This window comes from Oncorhynchus mykiss, chromosome 11 (assembly GCF_057628025.1).
Source record: "Oncorhynchus mykiss isolate SJ-2025 chromosome 11, ASM5762802v1, whole genome shotgun sequence".
NCBI lineage: Eukaryota > Metazoa > Chordata > Actinopteri > Salmoniformes > Salmonidae > Oncorhynchus > Oncorhynchus mykiss.
In genome coordinates, this window is record NC_143032.1 from 15,820,575 (window position 1) to 15,840,957 (window position 20,383).

Here is a 20,383-nt window from a genome sequence, read left to right on the forward strand (position 1 = left end):
TGTATGCAGCATTGAAGGTCCCCAAGAACACCGTGGCTTCCATCATTCTTAAATGGAAGAAGGTTGGAACCACCAAGACTCTTCCTAGAGCTGGCCGCCCAGCCAAACTGAGCAATCGGGGGAGAAGGGCGTTGGTCAGGGAGGTGACCAAGAACAAAATGGTCACTCTGACAGAGCTCCAATCTTGGTTTCAAGATTGAACTCTTTGGCCTGAAGGAAACCTACAAAGCCCTGGAGGAAACCTGGCGCCATCCCTATGGTGAAGCATGGTGGTGGCAGCATTGTGCTGTGGGGATGTTTTTCAGTGGCAGGGACTGGGAGACTAGTCAGGAGCAAAGTACAGAGAGATCCTTGATGAAAATGATGAAAATCTGCTCCAGAGCGCTCAGGAACTCAGACTGGGGTGAAGGTTCACCGTCCAACAAGACAATGACCCTAAGCATACAGCCAAGACAACGCAGGAATGGCTTCGGGACAAGTCTCTGAATGTAACGTAACAAAATATAGAAAAAGTTAAGGGGTCTGAATAGTTTCCAAATGCACTGTATATAACAAGCATGATTTTGGAAGGTTAAAACGATTCAATATAAGGCATTAAACTTCTCTTAAAGCCCACATTGTATCTAGATCCAAACTGGTTTTCTAGTAAGCTACTAAGAGAGGCCCATCCTATGTTGAGTGGGCTCCTTACAGATTAAAACCTTACATTTCTGTTGGATTGACAATGGATTCCTGTTTAAAGTATCCTCCTTTTAAATGAAGCCATACAGAGTTGTTGACAGCGTTCCACGGGGATGCTGGCCCTTGTTGACCCCAATGCTTCCCACAGTTGTGTCAAGTTGGCATAGAGTGACCAGGTTAAAGTTATGATCCCTTATTGATGTCACCTGCTAAATCCACTTCAGTCCGTGTAGATGAAGGGAGGAGACCGGTTAAAGGAGTATTTCTAAGCCTTGAGAGAATTGAGACATGGATTGTTTATGTGTGCCATTCATAGGGTGAATGGGCAAGACAACGTTTTAAGTGCCTTTGAATGGGGTGTGGTAGACCCCGCACCTGGCGCACCGGTTTGTGTCAATAACTGCAACCCTATCCTGTTTTTTCTATAGTCAACAGTTTCCTGTGTTTATCAAGAATGGTCCACTACCCAAAGGACATCCAGCCAACATGACACAACTGTGGGAAGCATTGGAGTCAACATGGGCCAGCATCCCTGTGGAACGCTTTTGACACCTCGTAGAGTCCATGCTTTGACAAATTAAAGGCTGTTTTGAGGGCAAAAGGGGGTTGCAACTCAATATTAGGAAAGTGTTCCTAATGTTTTGTCCACTCAGTGTATGTAGTGTGTATGTTGGCTGCTCACTCCCCAAGACTGCTTTGTGGTTTGGCCCCCGCTTGGGTGTCAGTTTGTACACTTGGAGTGTTGTTTCTGTTCTTCTGGGTCTCGTCTCTAAGTGTGTGTAAATCTCACAACTCCTGCTGGGACCGAGTCAGCCGTAAGACTAGCATTATGGCAACAGACCTCTCTAACTTAACCATGGAACATTTGTGTTGTGTGAATTTATGGGGTGGGGGGGTGCTGTACATGGTTTAAGAATAGATGTGGCCCAAACAACTGTGATGTTAGTAATATATCCTTTCTTAAGCCAGCCGCCAAAACCTCAGCAAAATGCTTTATCCTTATTCTAAAAAAGTATTGGATGCTAACTGTAGAAACGCTGACAGAATGGACAAATGACTCCATGACAGTTTGGACACTGTTTAATATTGATTTATTATAATTCATATGAAAAAGAACACTGTTTCACAGGGAGCAGGTACACATTCAACCTCAAGATACACACACACACACAGTTGATCATACAGACATTATACTTGAAATACACAAAACACACAGTCAGGTTAGTTCACTTTGGGACACCTAAGCATTTCTGCAGTTTCATCAACTGGAACTTGGGGTGAGTTGTGTACAATCCTAATACAGAGACAGTTTTATAACAGGGCACAAAGTAGGAGTCCAAAATCCAAAAGCCACCTTTAAGACCAGCTACCCGACATAGTGAAAAGTGTTCCCTCTGGGCACAAACTGATTGAATCAACGTTGTTTCAACATAACTTGTCAATGTATTATGACGTGGAAAATATATAGGATTTTTCTTTTGTCATCAACTTATTTTGAGGGTAAAATTTCAACCACAGAATGATGTCATCATGTTAACCAAATTCCAACATAGACAAACCTTGTAAAATGTGTTGAATTTGTACCGTTAAAACACCGTCAAATCTTCAACGTTATATCTACTCAGAATTTTAAAAAAATAATTGGCTGGGCAGCACCTCCTACTGGAGAACTAATCTATCTACAGCTACCCTTTAGTCCCCCATCCAGGGTTTAACCAAGCCCAGCTTAGCTATGATGTCACTGACTCTTACCTATGTACTATTATGAGAATGATTGTTGAGGGAAACTAGATCAATTCAATGCTGCTATCGAAGTCATTCCAAAGTGTAGGTTTAACAGAGCAAATGAAATGTGACCATACTTATTTATCCTCAATGATGCTATTTAGGCATTTGTAAAGTCATCAACAGCCATTGTTTCAATTCAAACCAGAATTCAGCAAAAAAAAAGACAGCAGAATAGGAAAAGGTTTGGAACAGAGGCCTAATGGGTCTGAGACCAGACCCAGGACCCGAGCGAGTCTGGGTCCAAAATTCTAACTTTTCCCTCCGGTCCGGGTCAGGTCCTGTTTGATTGTCATCGGGTCTCGGGTCTATGTAACTACAGCTGAAAGACCTGAGTGGACCTGAATGGACCCAACCTCGGCTCTGCAGAGTTATTTATTTTACGCTAATAAGGCCTATCCAACATATAATTATCTATTTGTTAACCAAAAGAGCAACTTGGCTAGTAAACATACATTTTTTGTAACTCGGCTCCAATCAGGTCTGGTCTAGACCCGGACCGGTTGCTGTCGTGTCCATTCGTGTTCGGGTCTGACTGTTTACGGGTCCGTTCGGGATCCAAGTCCAACTTTTTGGAGCCGATAAAGACCTCTAGTTTCAAGCTCTAGTTGATAAAAATGAAATTATATTTAGTGATATTGAATTGTGTTTAGTTGTCAACGCAACCATAAGTTGGATTCACGTCTCCATTTCAACCAACAATCTAAGTTAAAGTATAGGACTTAATCAAATCAAACTTTATTTAAAGTGCATTTAAAGTTTGATTTGATTTAGTATTATTCTTTAACTTAGATTTTTGGTTGAGATGGAGACAAACTTAATTTGTAGACGAACTGTAATTAAAGCCAGACTAAATTAGTAACACAGATCTAACTATCCAAGCAGAAGATAAATCTCCTTCATGTTGATATTTGGTTGGCTGATTTACCCAGTCTCTTTGCTCCGGCCAAACGCCACGCCACAAATGTCTATTTCTTTTCCGCAATTAAGTATGTAGCGATTGATAGAGCAGTGGAAGAATTCAATGTGAGTCATCAGGCAAGATATTTGGTTGTGTTGACATCCAAATACAATTCAATATCACTTTTGAAATAACATAAATGACATATTTATTTGTTGACAAGTTAACAAATTATATGTTGGATTCACGTCGCCAACACAACCAAAAATAAAAGTTAAAGAATGGAACTATACAAACAGTAGATTCATTTCCTTTAAAATGTTGATATTTGGGTGCATTGTCAACCAAACAATTCAATATTACTTTTGTAATAGCCTTAACTTAAGGATATTTACTCTATCTTACAAACAAATGTGAAGTTCAACCTTAAAATGAGTAACACATCCACGGCCACATTTTTAGGTCACTGTAACTACACATTATGTAATTAGATAAAGTATGCATGTTTAAGATAGCATGCATCGGTCATCATAGGTCTGTGGAGATCTTCACAATCGCTTTAATAATCTGTGCAGAATCTCGAACGGCATTGATCACTTGCTCCACGTACTGTCATCTCAACTGCCATCCAGGTCATTTGGTTCGGCTAATAGATGAAACACAGTGATGTCACAGTAATCTGTTGTATAAATAAACAAAATATCTGACATTGTATTCCCATTTGAACTTTGCTGCGCTTTTAAATGGTTGGCACATTTGGGGGACAACTAAACCAAAAATCAGACAAAGAATTTGGTTGTAGATGGTTGAAAGCATAGTGATAACACGTTGGAAATTCAACTAACTTTGGCTGTCTTTTTGAGTGAATAGAGGCCTAATGGGTCGTCTCGACCAAATATTACCCAATAATCCACATAGACTTTTTTTTACCTTTATTTAACTAGGCAAGTCAGTTAAGAACAAATTCTTATTTTCAATGACGGCCTAGGAACAGTGGGTTAACTGCCTGTTCAGGGGCAGAACAACAGATTTGTACCTTGTCAGCTCGGGGATTTGAACGTGCAACCTTTTGGTTCCTAGTCCAACACTCTAACCACTAGGCTACCCTGCCACCCTGAAATGACGTGGTGTGCCCAGTGGGTCTTGTCCATTTTTTTGCTGTTCTTTTTCTACCCTCCTGAAGTGAAAATAACTGTTGGAAATGCCCTGAAACCTTCCAGCACAACTTCAGTCTACCTTCAGTAAACGCACACACCAGCACACACACCTCTTTCACAGGAGGGAAACTCAGTGAGGTGGAACAGTTGGCAGACAGCTTTTACTGCGTTATTATTTCTGCAATCTTCAGAAGGTTGCCGATCACAGCTACACACACACATACATACGCACACACACCTCCTTTCAGGCACATTTATTTCCAAGTCCGTGCGTGAGTGTTTGTGTATTTTAATTTTGTGGGTTCTCTTGTGTATATGCAAGTGTGTGTGCGTTTCCGCTTAAGGCAGTGGGTAGGTGTGTGTGTGTGGGGGGGGGGGGGGGGGGTGTAAGGCTGGAGCGTCACAGTCTGTGTCCTGTGTTCACTTCATTAGACATCAACAGGCCTACAGGGAGAGAGGGACTGTTTTTCACATCACACCGCCTGCATTTCCCATTACATACTAAACACTCATATACACAAGTCCTCACACACATACACACATACTATACACTCATATACACACGTCCTCACACATATACACACATACTATACACTCATATACACACATACTATACACTCATACACACATACTACACACTCATATACACACATACTACACACTCATATACACACATACTATACACTCATATACACACACACACATAGTACATCCGTTAACATACACCCACTCACCACCACATACACTGACAGTAATACACACACAGCACATTCTGTACATATAGTCACATACATACATAGTCACACTGGACACAGCACCCTCACTCGTACTGTACATACACACATTCACTCATTTACAAACACATACAACAAACGCTACACTGACAAACTTCAAGACGTTAAACCCACACACTCTGCTGCGAGTCATTGGCCCTGGTGGGCAGCATCACCCCTCTGTGTGTTGCTGAATGAAGACAACCAGACAGACATGCCCCTGCCTCAATCTTGGGGTGAGGTCAGCTCACTCACAATCATTACCCTGAGGCAAATCTGCCAAACCTTTACATATCACACACATGTAGGACAGACACACGCAACACACTGTGGCTGGTCAGGCACAGATCCCAGCTTCGGAGTCCTCTGTGTGAGCCTGAGTCCATATCATTCTCTCTCCAAGCTGGCGAGCTCCCAATGTCCCCATAAGGTTTCTAATGCAGTCCCCATAAGGTTTCTCACACAGTCCCCATAAGGTTTCTCAAACAGTCCCCATAAGGCCCTCACAAGGTCTGTTACACACAGTCCCCAAAATGGCTTAAACTGTTACTGGAGGGTACTTCTGCTCGCTGGTGACACTGGCCACACTGGTGGGTGGGGGGTAGGGGGACTGCAGCTGTCTGTAGCCCCCCTGGGTGGGGTCCAGGTAGACCCCCTGGGGTGGAGACATGTGGTGGGTGGCATAGCCGATGTACTGGGGGTGGATGAACTGTCCCTGGTGGGGCATGATCTGGGTGGCCTGCTGGCAGTTGAGCACGGAGAAGTTGGTCGGCATGTTGACGAAGACACTGGCGTCTGGAGGGAGACAGCAGGAGGCCTGGGCACGCATCATGGGCTGGGGGGCCGGGCGAGGCACCTGGGCAGGAGGGGCAGAGGAACTGGACGAGGTGGCCGTACTTGATTGGCGGGAAGAGGAACCGCGAGACGTTCCCACGCTAGCCATCATGGGAATAGTCTCCAGGAGACGGCCGCCACCAGACCCGCCTCCTCCCCCGCCCCCTGATGACAGTTCCTGTTTGGGGCGGAGACAGTGGCAACAGCAAACGGCAACCACGGAACCCACCAGGACGAAAGCCACGAACACAGAGCCCACGATCAGGAAGGGAACGTAGATGGGTACTGTGGAGAGAGGAAGGAAGAAGGGTGAGAGAGTGGGAGGGAGGGAGGTTTTCAGTGGTTTGACGATAACACATTTTTAACAAACAAGGGAAAACATTTTTCTTTCTTCCAGTATCAAATATACACTATATATACAAAAGTATGTGGACAAATTAGTGGATTTGGCTACCCGTGGTTGACAGGTGTATAAAATCGAGCACACAGCCATGCAATCTCCATAGACAAACATTGGCAGTAGAATGGCCTTACTGAAGAGCCCAGTGACTTTCAATGTGGCACTGTCATAGGATGCCACCTTTCCAACAAGTCAGTTTGTCAAATTTCTGCCCTGCTAGAGCTGCCCCGGTCAACTATATGTGCTGTTATTGTGAAGTGGAAACGTCTAGGAGCAACATCGGCTCAGCCACGACGTGGTAGGCCACGCAAGCTCACAGAACGGGACTGCAGAGTGCTGAAGTACGTAACACGTGAACATGGTCTGTCCTCAATTGCAAAACTGACTACCAAGTTTTAAACTGCCTCTGGAAGCAACGTCAGCACAACTGTTCGTCTGGGAGCTTCATGAAATGGGTTTCCATGGCCAAGCAGCCGCACACAAACATAAGATCACCATGCGCAATGCCAAGTGTCGGCTGGAGTGGTGGGAAGCTCACCGCCATTGGACTCTGGAGCAGCACTGCAAGCACAGACTGGAATATGTTCCGGGATTCTTCCGATGACATTGAGGAGTACACCACATCAGTCACTGGCTTCATCAAAAAGTGCATCAATGACATCGTCCCCACAGTGACTGTACAGTGCCTTGCGAAAGTATTCGGCCCCCTTGAACTTTGCGACCTTTTGCCACATTTCAGGCTTCAAACATAAAGATATAAAACTGTATTTTTTTGTGAAGAATCAACAACAAGTGGGACACAATCATGAAGTGGAACGACATTTATTGGATATTTTAACAAATCAAAAACTGAAAAATTGGGCGTGCAAAATTATTCAGCCCCCTTAAGTTAATACTTTGTAGCGCCACCTTTTGCTGTGATTACAGCTGTAAGTCGCTTGGGGTATGTCTCTATCAGTTTTGCACATTGAGAGACTGAAATTCTTTCCCATTCCTCCTTGCAAAACAGCTCGAGCTCAGTGAGGTTGGATGGAGAGCATTTGTGAACAGCAGTTTTCAGTTCTTTCCACAGATTCTCGATTGGATTCAGGTCTGGACTTTGACTTGGCCATTCTAACACCTGGATATGTTTATTTTTGAACCATTCCATTGTAGATTTTGCTTTATGTTGTGGATCATTGTCTTGTTGGAAGACAAATCTCCGTCCCAGTCTCAGGTCTTTTGCAGACTCCATCAGGTTTTCTTCCAGAATGGTCCTGTATTTGGCTTTATCCATCTTCCCATCAATTTTAACCATCTTCCCTGTCCCTGCTGAAGAAAAGCAGGCCCAAACCATGATGCTGCCACCACCATGTTTGACAGTGGGGATGGTGTGTTCAGGGTGATGAGCTGTGTTGCTTTTACGCCAAACATAACGTTTTGCATTGTTGCCAAAAAGTTCAATTTTGGTTTCATCTGACCAGAGCACCTTCTTCCACATGTTTGGTGTGTCTCCCAGGTGGCTTGTGGCAAACTTTAAATGACACTTTTTATGGATATCTTTAAGAAATGGCTTTCTTCTTGCAACTCTTCCATAAAGGCCAGATTTGTGCAATATACGACTGATTGTTGTCCTATGGACAGAGTCTCCCACCTCAGCTGTAGATCTCTGCAGTTCATCCAGAGTGATCATGGGCCTCTTGGCTGCATCTCTGATCAGTCTTCTCCTTGTATGAGCTGAAAGTTTAGAGGGACGGCCAGGTCTTGGTAGATTTGCAGTGGTCTGATACTCCTTCCATTTCAATATTATCGCTTGCACAGTGCTCCTTGGGATGTTTAAAGCTTGGGAAATCTTTTTGTATCCAAATCCGGCTTTAAACTTCTTCACAACAGTATCTCGGACCTGCCTGGTGTGTTCCTTGTTCTTCATGATGCTCTCTGCGCTTTTAACGGACCTCTGAGACTATCACAGTGCAGGTGCATTTATACGGAGACTTGATTACACACGGGTGGATTGTATTTATCATCATTAGTCATTTAGGTCAACATTGGATCATTCAGAGATCCTCACTGAACTTCTGGAGAGAGTTTGCTGCACTGAAAGTAAAGGGGCTGAATAATTTTGCACGCCCAATTTTTCAGTTTTTGATTTGTTAAAAAAGATGGAAATATCCAATAAATGTCGTTCCACTTCATGATTGTGTCCCACTTGTTGTTGATTCTTCACAAAAAAATACAGTTTTATATCTTTATGTTTGAAGCCTGAAATATGGCAAAAGGTCGCAAAGTTCAAGGGGGCCGAATACTTTCGCAAGGCACTGTACGTGCATACCCCAACCAGAAGCCATGGATTAGAGGCAACATCCGCAATGAGCTAAAGGGTAGAGCTGCCGCTTTCAAGGAGAGGGACTCTACACCGGAAGCTTATAAGAAATCCCGCTATGCCCTCCGACGAACCATCAAACAGGTAAAGCTTCAATACAGGACTAAGATCGAATCGTACTACACCGGCTCCGACGCTCGTTGGATGTGGCAGGGCTTGCAAACTATTACAGACTACAAAGGGAAGCACAGCAGAGAGCTGTCCAGTGACACAAGCCTACCAAACGAGCTAAATTACTTACTATGCTCACTTCGAGGCAAGTAACACTGAAACATGCATGAGAGCATCAGCTGTTCCGGGCGACTATGTCACATTAACAAGGCCGCAGGGCCAGACGGATTACCAGGACGTGTACTCTGAGCATGCGCTGACCAACTAGCAAGTGTCTTCACTGACATTTTCAACCTCTCCCTGTCTGAGTCTCTAATACCAACATGTTTCAAGCAGACCACCATAGTCCTGGTGCTCAAGCACACTAAGATAACATGCATAAATGACTACCGACCCATAACACTCACATCTGTAGCCATGAAGTGCTTTGAATGGCTCATATCAACACCATTATCCCAGAAACCCTAGACCCACTCCAATTTGCATACCACCCAAACAGATCCACGGATGATGTAATCTCTATTGCACTCCACACTGCCCTCTTTTCACACCTGGACAAAAGGAACACTTGACTAGAACCAAACAATTTGAGCATATTACTCCAGTGCTAGCCTCCCTACACTGGCTTCCTGTTAAGGCAAGGGATGATTTCAAGGTTTTACCGCTAACCTACAAAGCATTACATGGGCTTGCTCCTACCTATCTTTCCGATTTGATCCTGCCGTACATACCTACACATACGCTACGGTCACAAGACACAGGCCTCCTAATTGTCCCTAGAATTTCTAAGCAAACAGCTGGAGGCAGGGCTTTCTCCTATAGAGCTCCATTTTTATGGAAAGATCTGCCTACCCATGTGAGAGACGCGGACTCGGTGTCAACCTTTAAGTCTTTACTGAAGACTCATCTCTTCAGTGGGTCATATGATTGAGTGTAGTCTGGCCCAGGGGTGTGAAGATGAACGGAAAGGCTCTGGAGCAACGAACCGCCCTTGCTGTCTCTGCCTGGTCCCTTCTCTCCACTGGGATTCTCTGCCTCTAACCCTATTACAGAGGATGAGTCACTGGCTTACTGGTGCTCTTCCATGCCGTCCCTAGGAGGGGTGCGTCACTTGAGTAGGTTGAGTCACTGACGTGATCTTCCTGTCTGGGTTGGTGCCCCCCCTTGGGTTGCGCCGTGGCGGAGATCTTTGTGGGCTATACTTGGCCTTGTCTCAGGATGGTAAGTTGGTGGTTGAAGATATCCTCTAGTGGTGTGGGGGCTGTGCTTTGGCAAAGTGGGTGGGGTTATATCCTTCCTGTTCTGCCCTGTCCGGGGGTATCATCGGATGGGGCCACAGTGTCTCCTGACCCCTCCTGTCTCAGCCTCCAGTATTTATGCTGCAGTAGTTTATGTGTCGGGGGGCTAGGGTCAGTTTGTTATATCTGGAGTACTTCTCCTATCTCATCCGGTGTCCTGTGTGAATTTAAGTATGCTCTCTCTAATTCTCTCTTTCTCTCTTTCTTTCTCCCTCCCGGAGGACCTGAGCCCTAGGACCATGCCTCAGGACTGCCTGGCATGATGACTCCTTGCTGTTCCAGTTTCAACTGTTCTGCCTGTGGCTATGGAACCCTGACCTGTGCTGTTTTCTACTGTCTAGAGACAGCAGGGGCGGTAGAGATACTCTTAATGATCGGCTATGAAAAGCCAACTGACATTTACTCCTGAGGTGCTGACTTGCTACACCCTCGACAACTACTGTGATTATTATTATTTGACCATGCTGGTAATTTATGAACATTTGAACATCTTGGCCATGTTCTGTTATAATCTCCACCCAGCACAGCCAGAAGAGGACTGGCCACTCCTCATAGCCTGGTTCCTCTCTAGGTTTCTTCCAAGGTTTTGGCCTTTCTAGGGAGTTTTTCCTAGCCACCGTGCTTCTACACCTGCATTGCTTGCTGTTTGGGGTTTTAGCCTGGGTTTCTGTACAGCACTTTGAGATATCAGCTGATATAAGAAGGGCTATATAAATACATTTGATTTTGATTTGACCTACTGTATGTGAGAATGCTATTAATTGACTACAGCTCAGCGCTCCACACCATGGTGCCCTCAAAGCTCATCGCTAAGCTAAGAACCCTGGGACTAAACACTGCAACTGGATCCTGGACTTTCTGACGGGCCGCCCCCAGGTGGTAAGGGTAGGTAACAACACATACGCCACGCTGATCCTAAACACGGGGGCCCCTCATGGATGCGTGCTCAGTCTCCTCCTGTACTCCCTGTTCACTCATGACTGCACTGCCAGGCACGACTCCAACACCATCATTCAGTTTGCTGATGACACAACAGTGGCAGGTATGATCACCGACAATGACAAGATAGCCTATAGGGAGGAGGTCAAAGACCTGACCGTGTGGTGCAAGGACACAGTCGTGAAGAGGGCCTGACAAAACCTATTCCCCCTCAGGAGACTGAAAAGATTTGGCATGGGTCCTAAGATCCTCAAAAGGTTTTACAGCTGCAACATCGAGAGCATCCTGACAGGTTACATCACTGCCTGGTATTGCAACTGCTCGGACTCAGACCACAAGGCACTACAGAGGCCAAGCTTCCTGCCATCCAGGACCTCTCTACCAGGCGGTGTCAGAGGAAGGCCCTAAAAATTGTCAAAGATTCCAACCACCCAATTCATAGACTGTTCTCTCTGCTATCGCACGGCAAGCGGTACCAGAGCGCCAAGTCTAGGTCCAAGAGGCTTCTAAACAGCTTCTACCCCCAAGCCATAAGACTCCTGAACATCTAGTCAAATGGCTACCCTGACTATTTGCATTGCCCCCCCACCCCCCCCTTTTACGCTGCTGCTACTCTCTGTTATTATCTATGCATACTCACTTTAATAACTCTACTTACATGTACATATTACCTAAATTACCTTGACACACCGGTGCCCCCAGCACATTGATTCTGTACCAGTACCCCCTGTATATAGCCTCCACATTGATTCTGTACCAGTACCCCCTGTATATAGCCTCCACGTTGATTCTGTACCAGTACCCCCTGTATATAGCCTCCACATTGATTCTGTACCAGTACCCCCTGTATATAGCCTCCACATTGATTCTGTACCAGTACCCCCTGTATATAGCCTCCACGTTGATTCTGTACCAGTACCCCCTGTATATAGCCTCCACATTGATTCTGTACCAGTACCCCCTGTATATAGTCTCCACGTTGATTCTGTACCAGTACCCCCTGTATATAGTCTCCACGTTGATTCTGTACCAGTACCCCCTGTATATAGTCTCCACGTTGATTCTGTACCAGTACCCCCTGTATATAGTCTCCACGTTGATTCTGTACCAGTACCCCCTGTATATAGCCTCCACGTTGATTCTGTACCAGTACCCCCTGTATATAGCCTCCACGTTGATTCTGTACCAGTACCCCCTGTATATAGCCTCCACATTGATTCTGTACCAGTACCCCCTGTATATAGCCTCCACGTTGATTCTGTACCAGTACCCCCTGTATATAGCCTCGTTATTTTTATTTGTTACTTTTATTTATAGTTTTTTTTAGGTATTTTTCTTAAAACTGCATTGTTGGTTAAGGGCTTGTAAGTAAGCATTTTTCTGTAAGTTCTCGTCTCCTGACAAATCTGGATTTTCCAGGAGAACTATCTGCCCCAATGCATAGTGCCAACTGTAAAGTTTGGTGGAGGAGTAATAATGGTCTGGGGCTGTTTTTCATGGTTCGGGCTAGGCCCCTTAGTTCCAGTGAAGGGAAATCTTAACTCTACAGCATACGTGACATTCTAGACGATTCTGTGCTGCCAACTTTGTTCCAACAGTTTAGGGAAAGCACTTTCCTGTTTCAGCATGACAATGCCCCTGTGCGCAAAGTGAGGTCCATACAGAAATGGTTTGTCAAGATTGGTGTGGAAGAACTTAACTTACCTGCACAGAGCCCTGACCTCAACTCCATCGAACACCTTTGGAATTAATTGGAACGCCGACCGACTCCCAGTCTCCCAACATCAGTGCCTGACCTCATTCATGCTCTTGTGGCTTAATGGAAGCAAGTCCCAGCATCAATGTTCCAACATCTAGTGGAAGACTTCGCAGAAAAGTAGAGGCTGTTATAGCAGCAAAGGGGGGACCAACTCCATGTTAATGCCCATGATTTTGGAATGAGATGTTCGACGAGCAGGTGTCCACATACTTTTGGTCATGTAGTGTACATTAAGACAGGGCTGTTCTTTCTATAACAAGCAGAGCAGAGCGAGGATAGAACTTCCTCAGACCATAACCACTTACGCCCTCAGACAAAACAAACTGAACAAACTACAACAGCAACATGATGAAGTGGTTTATTCTACCATCAAGACTTTTGACATGATTTTGGAAAATCCCCTCTTTCCTTGAACTAGTAAAGTTGAGAGCCCAAGAGTGAACTGCAGTGAGAAAAACAGTTTGTCAAAAAGTTCAAGCAAGAGCTGTTACACTCACGTGTTTTTACCTCACCCATAAACCCAAATGAGAGCGAAAGAGAAATGGAGTGAGATGGTGAGACAAAAGAGAAAAGAGGGAGAGACGAAATTAGAGGAAGAAAGGCCGAGACAGAGGTGGACTAGTGGCGTGTCTCCAGGGGGCCCCAGTCCCTCATTAGAAGTTATTAACTTTGTTTTGATCTGTTCTTATCCTGCGCGCCCAGCTGTGGCCCCCCCAACCCCCAACCCCCCTCCACCGACCCTGTACCTATCTGTCTGAGTGAGTTTATGCTTGCGTTTGATCTGTGTTTGTCTGTGAGAGGGGGGATTCTGTCTCATACCAAAGTTATGTAGCCAGAACTTATGTGGGTCTTCCTGACCTCTTCTCCTATATAAATCCACATCGCGCTATGGCATTTAAACCAGAATAGTCTCTTATACTGTATAGAGGCAGCGTTAAGACATATTGAGAGTGGCATTAATGATGGCTGGTTTGGAGTAATGCAACAGATCACATTGAAGGCCTAATTCCATACATATTTTCAACATGATATAGGCCAACCTTGCAGTGGGGCTCTAATGCATACTACATATCTCTTACTGTAACCTTTGAACCATAGTAACAGCTGTGACTCTGGAGATAAAGCAGGCTACTGTGTGTTCAATCCGATCATCTGCATGATTCTCGCATGATTAGCATGTAATTCACCCCTTAAAGTACACAGCTGTTTTTCTGCCATCTGTCTAGTGTAAACCAGTTCCAGGAAGTACAGTACCCAGCTAGCACATAACGTTCTGAGAACCATGTGTTTCTTATTGATTGGTGAGAGTGTGGTTGTCCCATGGTTATTTTACATACAACCTTCCCACAACGTTCTGGTAATGGTGCAGGATAGTTGCTTGGCTTTGGAACATTCTCAGCACATTTAAGGAACTTGTTATATATTATATTTTCTTGCTATTTCATTACTTTAACAGACCGTTTCCTAAAAGTTCAAACATGGTTACATTTCATTTCAATCTTGGTAATGTTCCAGGAACGTTTTTCAAATGGTTTGACATTGGGAATATTCTTCAATAGTTCAGAGAGTGGTAAGAAAAATATTTATTCTGTGGGAATTACGTTTCCTACAGGTTTTGCTCACGGTTCTATTTAAAGTTATGTTCTCAAATTGTTCCGAGAATATTAAGAAAACTTTCCATAAATAACACAACAAAACTTTCATTTTTTGTTATTTAAAAACAAACATTCCATTATCAGCATCAACAAAACTCTCTCTATCCTCTATCTTGTTAAGTGTTTCAAATCTGATCTTAATGAGTGCCCGTTTCCTTTGAAATGGGGACTGTTTGAATAGACTAAAATGAACAGCTTTGTATGTGTAAAAAAAACATGGAATGCTAGATCCATCATCCTTGTGGCACAATTGACTAATTCCATGGATGTAGAACAGAAGATTATAGGTTTGAATCTCACTGATGCCGTCTCACAATAAAAAATACATGTATTTGCATGATTAATGCCTAAGAGAGGGGTGTCAAACTCATTCCACGGAGGGCTTAGTGTCTGCTGGTTTTAGTTTTTTCCTTTCAAGTAAGACCTAGACAACCAGGTGAGGAGAGTTCCTTACCAATTAATTACCTTAATTCATCAATCAAATACAAGGGAGGAGAGAAAACTCGAAGACAATTGGCCCTCCATGGAATGAGTTTGACACGTGAAAGTGTTAAGGAAGTTATTCAAAAACTTCAAAATAACTTATAGGCCTCAGAGCGTTAATAAAACCGCCCAGGAATACTTCCAAGGAAACGGAGTAAAACATTCTCAGAACCTCCCTTCTGTTCTCAGAACGTTTAAAAAAACGTATTACGTATGCCTTTGTTCCCACAACCAATGTGAAACCAAAAGCCTACGTTCCCACAACTTCCAAGGAACCAAATGTTTTATGCTGGATGAATCATGTTAAGATGACTTGGTAATGAAGCAGCAGGCTAACTCTCTTACAGAGTGAAGGTAGAGGATGGCAGTGTCGCCTACTACAGCATACAGAAAGTGGTTCATAGTAAACGTAAGTGTTCTTTGGGTGTTTCGTTAACTTTTGACCCAACAGTGAGCGCTCATGGGGAATGTTGGCAGCAATGGTTCGAGTGGCAGGACCAGGGCAGAGTTGAGGTGCTTCCTCGCACACACGTACACACGCACACAGGCACACACCCGTTTGGAGCACAATGGGGAACTTGTTACATGACAACTGATTTCATGAGATTTATTGTTCCTCTGGTTAAGTTACTCATTTTCCAGTTTGAATACTCCAAAGTGTTATGGAGTGTAACTGTAACCCTGAGAGAGGCAGTGACTCGTTCTGTCATTTTCCTTTTTCATTCTCTCTCTCTCCTTAACACACACTCGTTCTCTCCCTCTGAGCAACATCAAAAGTCACCAGCTTTTCAAAGGACCATTTCAAGATGTCTAAAGTTTGAAGCTATAGGCACTCATTAGAAAAGACTAATTCTGGGACAACAGTCAACTTGACTAGACTCAGTCTAGATACAGTACAAAAGAGGTAGAAGCTGAGGCGCTATGACATCAATTTTATGAGCCCATGACCTATTTCCTATTATAAACTGGGTGGTTCGAGCCCTGAATGCTGATTGGCTGAAAGCCATTGTATATCAGACTGTATACCATAGGTATGACAAAACATGTATTTTTACTCCTCTAATTATGTTGGTAACCAGTTTATAATAGCAATAAGGCACCCTGCGGTTTTGTGGTATATGGCCAATACTGTATACCACGGCTAAGGGCTGTATCCAGGCACTCCGCGTTCCATCGTGCGTAAAAACAGCCCTTAACCGTGGTATATTGGCCATATACCACACCCCCTCTGGCCTTATTGCTTAATTGAACAGCTGTTCGCTTCAATACCTCACAGCCAAACCATACCATGATCAGGTTTAGAGGAGCTTTTCTTTAAGAGAGTTATGTAGCTACTATGGATATGAGTTAGTGCGTAAGGCTCCAGAAAGTCATCTAATGTCCTCCTAACGGCGTCACATGATATGTGAATACAGCCTATAGTCTGACAGAGACACAAGTAAAATGGCTGATGGAAGAAGTGTAGTAATGACAGTGCTGTGACATTATCTGTTGGAGAGTGTCTATAGTTTCCATTCAGCCCACTAGTCTATTCCACACCTGTTGCTGGACTGGGACTGGGACAGCCCTACTCTGTCTGCAGTAATATCAGCCCCCATCTCTCTGTTCTTGTTTGGGCATATTATGTGTAACTGACTGCTCGTCCTCTCCCCATTCAAATCCCCGGGGTCCTCTCCTTTCCTGAATCCCACACATGTTCCTTCATGTTGAATGTTAGGCTCTGTTTATTGTTCTTAATGCATATACAGTATCCTTGGGCTTATTCATTGACATGGCTGTGTGTATCTTTGCTTTGTGATTAATTGGTTGCCCTGTACATAAAAAAATGAATTAAATGTACAAGCGGTGCCTTGCTTGACAAAATACTTCTTTTTTTTTTGCCAGTTTATTTTTATTTTGGCTGTTGTTCACTATATGAAAATGTATTTGGCTCTTTCTGGAGTGATAAGTGATGACTCTTTCAACAAATGCCAAGAGAGTAACATACTGTATTCTACTCTACAAGAAAGGCATGCTCTGTTGATGTGTATGTTTAATATCTGTACTACGTGTAGCCAACTATTTGTTTTCTTTGATAAATGACCATTGCAAGATTTTTGACTCATAGTAAATGTGCCTCTCATTTTGTAATGTGCAAGCACTTAATGTGTGTGCACTGTAGTGTCTCTTTTCTTCCTATATGATGCAGCTTTCTGTGCTACAACTGTAATGAGAAGGTGATGGAAATATGTTGGAAACATGTCAAAGACATCAATAACTAATACCTGTTTGGACCTTGAAGATTTTCAGTAAATCTGCTTTCAATAAAAATAATGAAGAATTATGACATCTGTTCTTCCAATCACACCCAATTGTTAGGCTAGTACTAACTCACTGCTAAGACTTAGATGAGGTTACAATGTGACATTATTAGGCGCTTCCGTTCCATGCGCAATTGGTCATGGACACCCTATCCACGCAACGTTAAAAAAAGGCCTGGATAAAGTAAAAATGTGCGTTGAAATCATGTGAATGTAACTAGACGGTAAACGTCAGGAAGGAACATACAGGGGATTCATTCCTAATGTGTTTGGGATGGGAATTAACCGTTCACATAGGCCTATACCTCAGCGGAATCGACACGCAAGCGCGGGGAAATGATTCATAACGCGATTTGTTTTTATGAACAGAGCTGTCAGCGCCGTCGCGAGCCAATGGCCTAAAGATCCGGTCAAGTCCAAACTTGATCCTCGTGGGGACAGTGCGCTGCTCGAGCTCTGCAGTCCCCGCGGCGCGCGTGTGTTGGTGCTAGAACAAACACAGCTATTTATAACGCCACGCAGCACAATTTTCCATTTGTGAGTGCGTGGGTTTATGGTGTCAACTGGCTTCTCTGCAGCTGTTGCTGCCAACTGAACCGGTACGCTATCTCTAAGCGATTTTTAAGCTCCCAGATAGATAGTGGTTGAAAAGACTAGAACATACCTACATGTTTGAAAGAAACTCATAACTCCAACTTTCAATTAAGTATCATTTGTTCTAGGCCTGGGCCATTGTGGCCTAAACCTTTATTAAAATGAGGCAATTAGGCCCTCTCTTTCCGTCTCCCTCATCTCCTTGAAAATGCAATATTGCTGGCGTAGCCTATAATTAAGTTAAACAATTTAAACTGAGCCAGTTTAAAATCTAATTTAGAAATTACTTTATAATTTTTAGCAGACAAGGAGAGCTTTGCAGCCTTGAGGCAGAGCGTTTGGCACAGCTGCTGTGGCCCCTAAAGCTGGCCGTGCTGGGCCAGACAGAGTTCTTACCTGCGCCCGTCTCCTTGTTCTCTTTGCTGTCGGTGCCCGGTTGCTGGGCTTGCTTGTCGTTGTCACAAGTCCCCTGGTCCAGCCGTGCTTCATTCCTGGAGCAGCAGTACCGCAGCTCGCATTTCCCGCAGCAGATGATGGCATCCTCACCATCGAACTTCTCCGGGCACTGGAAGCCCTCTCTCCATGTGCCCTGGGTGTCATGCCAACCGTGACAGTACTCCCCACTCGCATTCACGTCAATAATAGCCAGGAGCAGAGTCACAACCACGGTGACAGACATTGGGAGACCTCCGCCACCCCACATCCCGACCATGGTGCCCGTGTGTGTGCACACTGGGCGCGCTATGAGACAGAGGCTTTCTTTCTTTTACTCTCAGGCTTTAACCTGGTTAACAAAGTGATACGGAGAATGAATGAAACGAAAGAGCGAGGCGACAAAATGGAAACAAAACAAACGACTTTGAAACTATCATTTGACAGTGGAATTCCGTGGGTAATCCTACAGCCTAATTCAATAGATCCACAAATTTGTCACCAAAGCGCTCCTTTTAAAAGTGTCCACTGTTTGAAGTTGATCACAAGATTCCAAGTAGCGTTAGTAACGCTTGTTGAGAAAATAAAACATGATCAAATATCCAGAACATAAATAGCCTACATTTGGCACCAATCTTACAAATAGCCTATTATTTCATAGCGCGTATTTCACTCTCAATTTCACGGCTGTGAGCTCTCGGAGCCCCGGGTAAATCCAACATCAATCCAGGCTGAGCGGAATCCCTCTGGCATGGAAGCGAGGCTGTCCATGGTCTCCTGAAAATACGCTTCTCGGATGACTTTCCCCCAGAGATGCAGCGAAACCAACACTGGCCTTACATGTAATCCATACGTGCCATGCGAGTATTCTCACGGATTCTCCCCCTGTCCCTCTGTCCAGTCCACCACACCAGCAAGTTGTTTTTATCCTCTTCTAATGTGTCATGAGGTTAACTTCTCAAAACTGTTCTACAGTAGACCAAATTTTGGAAACTAGACCATGAGACTAAAATCGAATAGAGCATGGCAGTCACAGTCTCTGGTGCTCATTAAGGATAGGCTACGCCATAAAGAGACGTGCAAGAGATGTAAACTTTTCACGCATTCATACAGTATTGCCTCCCAGGCTCTCACTCCTAGTACATCTATGACGAGAGTGCCTCGAATGAGAGGTGGGCTACTAGTTCAGCCATGCGCTTGCGCATTGGTTACTGACATTTTTCTACTTTTCAGCGTCACTGCGTACGGTTCCGAGGAGCCCCACCGCTTTCTGAGGGTAGCCCTGGTGCGGCATTGGGTGTGGGTGCCCCCTTGGGACCCCTGCGCGCACAATGTAAGAGCGCATGCACTGGCCGGCCGGCACTCATACATTATCACATTACATTGACTTATGTGCATACAAACGTTGGCCAGGACGCACGCACGCGCGCACGCATTCTCTCACACGGATGTGAATTGACCTTCTCGAGTGAATACCCTATAGCTAGGAATTAGAATACTAATATGAATTTAATAGGATCTCTATGGTGAATACTAACTGATATATTAGGTTTACTACCTACTTTTTTCTGTTAGGCTACATTACATCTTTGTCCTGATTATGTTGTTCGATGTTCAAGATGAGTACTGTCTGTTCTGTCATATCGGAGCTGAAAATAATTTGTAAGATGACATTGCCACCTGGTGGTCATACGTTTTAGCACAAATCCATAGAACCACTTGTGTTTTTCCCATTACTGAATATGCAAATACTATACATTGTTGTCATTTTATATTTTGAACGTGATGAAGAGTGGACCTATGTTTCAGGTCATTTGTATAGTGTTTAGCTCTATCTCAAGCTCTCTTGCTACATCTACATCTCTTTAAAACAACTCTGCGTGCCTTGCTTGTAGCTGTTAAAGACTACATTTCCCATT

At 44.2% G+C, this 20,383-nt stretch overlaps 1 protein-coding gene across 1 annotated transcript; it reads right to left on the reverse strand.

Moving 5' to 3' along the window:
- Positions 1 to 1,755: 1,755 nt before the first annotated feature.
- On the reverse strand, positions 1,756 to 19,646 carry shisa2b (shisa family member 2b). The gene is made up of 2 exons (XM_021620296.3): positions 18,429 to 19,646; positions 1,756 to 6,416 (listed from the first exon to the last, which is right to left on the reverse strand). Exons 1-2 carry the CDS (start codon positions 18,742 to 18,744, stop codon positions 5,836 to 5,838), a joined length of 897 nt encoding a protein of 298 aa, XP_021475971.2. The 5' UTR covers positions 18,745 to 19,646; the 3' UTR covers positions 1,756 to 5,835.
- Positions 19,647 to 20,383: the final 737 nt, after the last annotated feature.